The 228-nt window shown below is 43.9% G+C and overlaps 1 protein-coding gene across 2 annotated transcripts in view; it reads left to right on the top strand.

Moving 5' to 3' along the window:
• Positions 1 to 228, top strand: part of LOC108578130 (microtubule-associated protein Jupiter) — a 92,109-nt gene that overhangs the window by 2,957 nt on the left and 88,924 nt on the right. Inside the window, exon 1 of one of the 2 annotated variants that reach the window (XM_017941413.1) lies at positions 7 to 165. The exons of the other annotated variant lie outside the window; for it this stretch is intronic. Coding sequence (XP_017796902.1) covers positions 125 to 165 — 41 coding nt within the window. The 5' untranslated portion in view covers positions 7 to 124. Of the gene's footprint in view, positions 1 to 6; positions 166 to 228 lie in introns of those variants that run through there. 2 annotated transcript variants of the gene reach the window in all.

Below are 228 nucleotides of genomic sequence, written 5' to 3'. Positions count from 1 at the left end.
GACCGCTCGTACGTGCATAACCGGCACGAATTGTCGTCGTGACGTTGAAACGCGTGGCTGTGCGATTTTGCAGTTGTCAAGAAGGTGCAAGGAAATCTTGTTAAATACAACAATCAAGGGGAAAATGTGGGCTGGACAGGACGATACACAGCGCTTCAAAACCAGGTCTGTTTTAATACGAATACTTGTCTTTTTGTGAATATCTGTTTCGTGTATTTCTCATCATAC

The sequence above is a fragment of the Habropoda laboriosa genome, unplaced genomic scaffold (genome assembly GCF_001263275.1).
Source record: "Habropoda laboriosa isolate 0110345459 unplaced genomic scaffold, ASM126327v1 scaffold5, whole genome shotgun sequence".
Lineage (NCBI taxonomy): Eukaryota > Metazoa > Arthropoda > Insecta > Hymenoptera > Apidae > Habropoda > Habropoda laboriosa.
This window is presented reverse-complemented; position numbering and strand designations above follow the sequence as displayed.